Genomic DNA, 8,266 nt, shown 5'->3' on the forward strand with positions numbered 1-8,266 from the left:
ATTCCTTCCTGTATGCTGAACATACCTAACAACCTTACCTAATAATAACTCTATGTAATGCAAACTTCATTTAGTTTAAAACAATTGCAAAGCAAGTTGAATAAACTTATATCAAACACTCTTTTTGCCCCAGATGGGGCGTCTGAAGGGCTTTGGTTTGTGTGGTTTGTTTTTGTTTAACGTCCTATTAAAAGGTTTTGGAGGTGGAGGAAAGCCGGAGTACCTGGAGAAACACCACCGGCCTACAGTCAGTACCTGGCAACTGCCCCACGTAGGTTTCGAACCCGCAACCCAGAGGTGGAGGGCTAGTGATAAAGTGTCGGGACACCTTAACCACTCGGCCACCGCAGCCCCTTAAGGGCCATACTATTGGAGGAATCCAGAGTACCCAGGGAAAACCCTCTTGGTTGGTCAGGTGACCCCATATCTTTTCACCCCAAACAGGAAATCGAAGCCCGGCCACCTAGGTGAAAGACAGGTGTGTTACCACCGTGCCACTGGACATCCCATAACAACGCTGTATCAACTCTGTAAACTCTGTGATACACCGGTTATTATTTCAGAAAGAACCCAGTACATAACAAGAGGTCCAGGGGCCTTAACGGTCATCTGACTCTAAATTAAAACCCTTATATTATTGTAGTATGTATTCTCTGTAGCAAGTATATAGTGGCACTGTTGGCCATGGTGGCCATCTTGGATTTCTGACCGACCCAATAAATAACAACACTTGGTCTGGACCATCTAAGGATAATTAAGAGCTGAATTCCATCGGTGGAATTTGAGAAGAAGTTTGAAATAGGTGTTGGTCAGAAAAACCATGATTGCGCAATCATGTTACAAAATGGCCGCCATTGCTGCCATGTCAAAGTTTTCACGAGGCCGAAAAAATAACAACACTTTATTGGCCCTACATCCTGAACATCCTCACCAATTTCCAGCTCAATGGCACCAATGGGAGAAGTTTAAAATGTGTTTTTCAAGATGGCAGCCATCTTGGATTTCGAATCAGCCCGAAAAATAACAACACTTGGTGGGGATCATCTCAGGATCATTTCTGGCAAGTTTCAGCCCAACAGCACTGTTGGAACTTGAGAAGAAGTTTAAAATGTGTTTTTCAAGATGGCGGCTATGGCGGCCATCTTGGATTTCGGACCGACCTGAATAATAACAACACTTGGTCAGGACCATCTCAGGATCATTTCAGGCAAGTTTCAGTTCAATAGCACTAATGGAACTTGATAAGAAGTTTAAAATGTGTTTTTCAAGATGGTGGCCGTGGGGGCCATCTTGGATTTTGGACTGACCTGAAAAATAACAACACTTTGTCGGGATCATATCTGGATCATTTCAAGTAAGTTTCAGCCCAACAGCACTGGTGGAACTTGAGAAGAAGTTTAAAATGTGTTTTTCAAAATGGCGGCTATGGCGGCCATCTTGGATTTCAGACCCACCCGAAAAATAACAACAATTGGTCGGGATCATCTCAGGATCATTTCAGGCAAGTTTCAGTTCAATAGCACTGGTGGAACTTGAGAAGAAGTTTAAAATGTGTTTTTCAAGATGGCGGCCGCGGGGGCCATATTGGATTTCGGACTGACCCGGAAAATAACAACACTTTGTCGGGATCATATCCGGATCATTTCAAGCAAGTTTCAGCCCAACAGCACTGGTGGAACTTGAGAAGAAGTTTAAAATGTGATTTTCAAAATGGCGGCTATGGCGGCCATCTTGGATTTCAGACCCACCCGAAAAATAACAACACTTAGTCGGGATCATATCAGGATCATTTAAGGCAAGTTTCAGCTCAATAGCACTGTTGGAACTTGAGAAGAAGTTTAAAATGTGTTTTCAAAATGGCGGCTATGCGGCCATCTTGGATTTCGGACAGACCTGAAAAATAACAACACTTGGTCAGGACCATCTCAGGATCATTTCTTGCAAGTTTCAGCTTAATCCTACGGCTGGAACTTGAGAAGAAGATTGAAATGTGAAAAGTTTACGGACGGCGGACGGCGGACGACGACGGACGAAGCACGATGGCTATAGGTCATCCTGACCCTTCGGGTCAGATGACCTAACAAGCCACAGAGAGGACTTATATACAACCGAATAACCCCCGCATTTTTACTTTTGCTTTAACCATACATACCTAACTAACTATATTATAATCTTAAGTATGAGTATTCCAATGCACACTAAATGATAAGGTAACACTTCAATGACCATAATAATATAAAGTACTACGGTAAGTAGCAGATCTAATATGATGATATAGCTGAAGACTCCCTGGTATATGTCAGTATTTCAGCTCCAGACTCTGCTCACCTGCATCTGTTTGATGGCAGCCTTGAACTTGCCAGTCCACACGTAGAGTGATGTTTTGTAGAGGATGACTTCTAGGACCCAGTGTGAGCGTACATCCCGAGGGAAGTGGTCCTCGGCTAATCTTACATACTCCAACATCTGGTCACATACCTCCTGTTTCTGCTGGCACGACGTACACACATTCAGGTACTGAAATAGAAAACAAAATTATTTTCTCTTCCTATAAAAACAGCTTAAGAATAAGATAAATTTCTCATTTGTTTGTTTTTACCAGCATGTGTCCTGCAGGTTACCAATTTTTCTACACAGAGAAGTGTACTAAGGGAGACAACCACTACTGACCTGCCACCAGAGGGTGTAGCTCTGTGTGTATTCCAGAGCCGTTTCACACAGTTGTTGTAAGTCACTGGACTCCTTGTGTTTGGCATAAAGACTGAGGTAACTTTGCCAAAGGTCGGCGCTGTCCTTGTTCTCCTCCAGGCCTCGTGCTAATACATTGAGGGCGTGATCCAGACAGGTCTCATTCCCACTGCAACACAGGTCAAACATCATCATAATATCACACTCCCACATATAATCAAACACCATCATAATACTACACTCCCACATATAATCAAACACCATCATAATACCGCACCCCCACATATAATCAAACATCATCATAATACTACACTCCCACATATAATCAAACACCATCATAATACTACACTCCCACATATAATCAAACACCATCATAATACCGCACCCCCACATATAATCAAACATCATCATAATACTACACTCCCACACATAATCAAACACCATCATAATACCACACTCCCACACATAATCAAACACCATCATAATACCACACTCCCATATAAAATCAAACACCATCATAATACCACACTCCCACATATAATCAAACATCATCATAATACCACACTCCCACATATAATCAAACATCATCATAATACCACACTCCCATATATAATCAAACATCATCATAATACCACACTCCCACATAATTTTGAAGTAACTTAATATTGTTTGAAGTAGGAAATGGTAATTCAGTAAAAAAGTGACCTTGACATCCTGGCTTGACCTACCTGTTAGGATTGTAGAGATTTTTATGAGCCAGTTTGAGCCAGACCTGGACGTTGTGTGGATTATCTAGTACAGCAGACTCCATATCCTGGATGTTGGACGAGTCGGACACAAAATAGCGAAGGTCCTGATCACCTATCACATTTTCCAGTTCCTGTCTGTCAATTGGACGCTGCCATTCTGTAACCAAAACATAAGTTACTTTAATTCCAGCAGAGAGTTTGATCACTGGATATCTTTCTCTAACCAAACTTCTCAATTTTCATTTTCTTTTTTAGTCATATTTTGCTGTTTACCTAAAATTGCTTAAAGGAAACAAGGTATTACAAGTGATACAAATCCCCTCGTGTGCCAAGTATAAACCCGCCAAAATACCCTGAAATAAGCCCTGAGGCCAACTGGCTCCAGGCCTAGGTATTCCCATACTTCACCAATACAGTGTATATGAAGTTTGATATAAAATTTGTTTTAAAATGAAGACACTTGATCGTAAGGACGATAAAAAATATCTTCAAATACTAGAAGTGGTCTTGTCCTAGAGCTAATTGACAAACAAAGTCGTTTGATTGCTGACAAAGATCTTCTATAAATAGTAACAGTAACCTTGTCCTTGACCTTAGCACCCTGAAAAATGAACTCATTCCAGGTGTTCTCATATTTTAACATATGTATGAAGTTTGATCAAAATCTCTTTTAAACCACGCAAGAACAACTTGACAAAGGAACTGATCCCTGACCTATCTTACATTACTTATACTTACACTTATACTGTCAAATGTGTTATCTGGAGTAGTTGTCTTACCTATACTGTCAAATGTGTTATCTGGAGTAGATGTCTTACCTATACTGTCAAATGTGTTATCTGGAGTAGTTGTCTTACCTATACTGTCAAATGTGTTATCTGGAGTAGTTGTCTTACCTATACTGTCAAATGTGTTATCTGGAGTAGTTGTCTTACCTATACTGTCAAATGTGTTATCTGGAGTAGTTGTCTTACCTATACTGTCAAATGTGTTATCTGGAGTAGATGTCTTACCTATACTGTCAAATGTGTTATCTGGAGTAGTTGTCTTACCTATACTGTCAAATGTGTTATCTGGAGTAGTTGTCTTACCTATACTGTCAAATGTGTTATCTGGAGTAGTTGTCTTACCTATACTGTCAAATGTGTTATCTGGAGTAGATGTCTTACCTATACTGTCAAATGTGTTATCTGGAGTAGTGGTCTTACCTATACTGTCAAATGTGTTATCTGGAGTAGTTGTCTTACCTATACTGTCAAATGTGTTATCTGGAGTAGTTAATCTTGAGTAGTTGTCTTACCTATACTGTCAAATGTGTTATCTGGAGTAGTTGTCTTACCTATACTGTCAAATGTGTTATCTGGAGTAGTGGTCTTACCTATACTGTCAAATGTGTTATCTGGAGTAGTGGTCTTACCTATACTGTCAAATGTGTTATCTGGAGTAGATGTCTTACCTATACTGTCAAATGTGTTATCTGGAGTAGTGGTCTTACCTATACTGTCAAATGTGTTATCTGGAGTAGATGTCTTACCTATACTGTCAAATGTGTTATCTGGAGTAGATGTCTTACCTATACTGTCAAATGTGTTATCTGGAGTAGTGGTCTTACCTATACTGTCAAATGTGTTATCTGGAGTAGTTGTCTTACCTATACTGTCAAATGTGTTATCTGGAGTAGTTATTCTTGAGTAGTTGTCTTACCTATACTGTCAAATGCATTACTCAGAGTAGTTGATCCGGAGTAGTTGTCTTACCTATACTGTCAAATGTATTACTCAGAGTAGTTGATCCGGAGTAGTTGTCTTACCTATACTGTCAAATGTATTACTCAGAGTAGTTGATCTGGAGTAGTTGTCTTACCTATACTGTCAAATGTGTTATCTGAAGTGAAGTCTTTGATGACATCTGTTCTGCCTTCACACAGTTGTTTCCACTTCCGGGGCTCCAGGAAGAGATTGTGGGGTTTTGCTGTCAACACCATATATGCACTTTTCTCGTTACTATATAAACAACCTTACGGAAATGCTTTATAAAACATGTTTAGTATATGTTTATTGCCCATTTTATGGAAATGAAACAAAAATGAGACTTTCCTATATAAAGTACAGAAAAGTTTAGCCTCAACCCTGGGGAAATGTGAAAACCAGGGGCAATGAAACTAATAATTTTGATAAAGCACCTGAATAAAATGTTTGAAATTCTCACAGAGGTCTTCTACAGTAGAAAGCTACCGCATTCCTTACCAAGTATATTACTTTCATTTTGCCTGATAAATTGATGTCCTATCTCAAGGGACTTAACCAATGTTGTGAGACAACAAATGGAATAATTAATTCAGCTATTGTCAAGGCCACATTCCTGTTTTAATTACGATTTAATGACAATAATGATAATAAAATTTGACGGAATATGATGAAAACATAATATGTACTTTAAATTTGGTTTCATTTGGACTTGCATATCATACAATTGCTCATTGCCCACCAACTTACCATGGCCACTTTTCTCTGACACCTGACTGACCATTAGGACCATCAGCTGGTCACTGGTCAGTTTCCCCTGGTGCTGTTTCATTGTGTTACTCACAAACTTCCCTGTAACGGAATCAAATACTAACATCAATTATGTCTCTGTGTTGAGGTGTTGTTTTTTCATTTTTGTTACTGGGATAAGTCGAAGAAAATTATGGATTCACTGCATGATCCAAAATTTAGTTATCTCTTTAGTTGTGGGTGTGTTCTTTCCTAAGATCTGTGGGTAGTTGTGGGTGTGTCCTTACCTAAGATCTGTGGGTAGTTGTGGGTGGGTGTGTCCTTACCTAAGATCTGTAGATTGTTGTGGGTGTGTCCTTACCTAAGATCTGTGGGTAGTTGTGGGTGGGTGTGTCCTTACCTAAGATCTGTGGGCAGTTGTGGGTGTATCCTTACCTAAGATCTGTGGGTAGTTGGGTGTGTATCCTTACCTAAGATCTGTGGATAGTTGCTGGTGTATCCTTACCCAAGATCTGTGGGTAGTTGTGTTGTATCCTTACCCAAGATCTGTGGGTAGTTGTGGGTGTGTCCTTACCTAAGATCTGTGGGTAGTTGTGGGTGGGTGTGTCCTTACCTAAGATCTGTGGGCAGTTGTGGGTGTATCCTTACCTAAGATCTGTGGGTAGTTGGGTGTGTATCCTTACCTAAGATCTGTGGGTAGTTGCTGGTGTATCCTTACCCAAGATCTGTGGGTAGTTGTGGGTGTGTCCTTACCCAAGATCTGTGGGTAGTTGTGGGTGTGTCCTTACCTAAGATCTGTGGGTAGTTGTGGGTGGGTGTGTCCTTACCTAAGATCTGTGGGTAGTTGTGGGTGTGTCCTTACCTAAGATCTGTGGGTAGTTGTGGGTGGGTGTGTCCTTACCTAAGATCTGTGGGTAGTTGTGGGTGTATCCTTACCTAAGATCTGTGGGTAGTTGTGTTGTATCCTTACCCAAGATCTGTGGGTAGTTGTGGTTGTATCCTTACCTAAGATCTGTGGGTAGTTGTGGGTGGGTGTGTCCTTACCTAAGATCTGTGGGTAGTTGTGGTTGTATCCTTACCTAAGATCTATGGGTAGTTGTGTTGTATCCTTACCTAAGATCTGTGGGTAGTTGTGGGTGGGTATATCCTTACCTAGGATCTGTGGGTAGTTGTGGGTGGGTGTATCCTTACCTAAGATCTGTGGGTAGTTGTGGGTGGGTATATCCTTACCTAAGATCTGTGGGTAGTTGTGGGTGTATCCTTACCTAAGATCTGTGGGTAGTTGTGGTGTATCCTTACCTAAGATCTGTGGGTAGTTGTGGGTGGGTATATCCTTACCTAAGATCTGTGGGTAGTTGTGGTGTATCCTTACCTAAGATCTGTGGGTAGTTGTGGGTGGGTATATCCTTACCTAAGATCTGTGGGTAGTTGTGGGTGTGTCCTTACCTAAGATCTGTGGGTAGTTGTGGGTGGGTGTATTTGAACTGATTCCCGCGACAGCTGGATGATATGATACTATATCCTGTAGCACCTCTGCCTCCGACATCTTAATTTCACCACTGTGTAGTCTGAAAATATAATACAAATAAACCAAAATGGTGATAGGTTGTACCTAAAACATATAGGATTATCTTATTTTCAGCTTCCTGGTCCATAAACCTGATTATTAACCTGATTTTTACAGTCTGGCTGAGTATCATTATCACCCTACAAGGATACAAGAATTACTGTCTGTATACAGCTGGGTTAAATCAACAGTCATGGTATGTGTTCAAAATCACAGTATAAGAGCTACTGCAAGCATGAATATCTACATGTACTACTTCATTCTCTATTTGATGTCATAGGGTTTACGATATTCATGTGAAAAATATGATGTCACGATTTCAGAGAAATAATTCTCAAGTTGATTAAAAGGAAAAAAACAACTTTACTTTTTTTTCACTTTCTTAATCGTGTTTATGGAGATAATGGAAATTGTTTTCTGCCAACTCATCATTATTGTATCAATAATAATTAATTCAGATTTTCAACATACAAAAATCATATTTCTAATGTAATATTCAAGGTGAAAGACACCCTAATATCTCTTTCATTACACAACAAGAGATCCCAGAGGGATCTTGGCGCCCACCATTGAATGATCTTTATAGGTTCCATGTCAGATTGATCTTTTCTCTACTTTTCCCTTCCTCTAAGTCTTACTAATCTGTGTAAATTCAGAAACAGCCCTCTAGTACTTTGCAAACAATTTAAGATTTAGCGATAATGGCTGTCTGTTGTTTTCGGATTGGTCCGAAAATGCAACACCAGGGACCAAGGGGAGCCTACATA

The 8,266-nt window shown here is 40.2% G+C and overlaps 1 protein-coding gene across 1 annotated transcript; it reads right to left on the bottom strand.

The window, feature by feature from the left end:
- Positions 1–2,319: 2,319 nt before the first annotated feature.
- Positions 2,320–7,495, bottom strand: LOC117318558 (zinc finger C3H1 domain-containing protein-like; the record flags this gene model as incomplete). The annotated part of the gene is made up of 6 exons (XM_033873530.1): positions 7,379–7,495; positions 5,933–6,034; positions 5,301–5,408; positions 3,417–3,594; positions 2,671–2,857; positions 2,320–2,517 (listed from the first exon to the last, which is right to left on the bottom strand). Coding segments are annotated over exons 1-6 (873 nt in total), but the record flags the coding sequence as incomplete, so codon positions are not given.
- Between the last annotated feature and the right edge of the window lie 771 nt (positions 7,496–8,266).

The sequence above is a fragment of the Pecten maximus genome, unplaced genomic scaffold (genome assembly GCF_902652985.1).
Source record: "Pecten maximus unplaced genomic scaffold, xPecMax1.1, whole genome shotgun sequence".
NCBI classification, from domain to species: domain Eukaryota; kingdom Metazoa; phylum Mollusca; class Bivalvia; order Pectinida; family Pectinidae; genus Pecten; species Pecten maximus.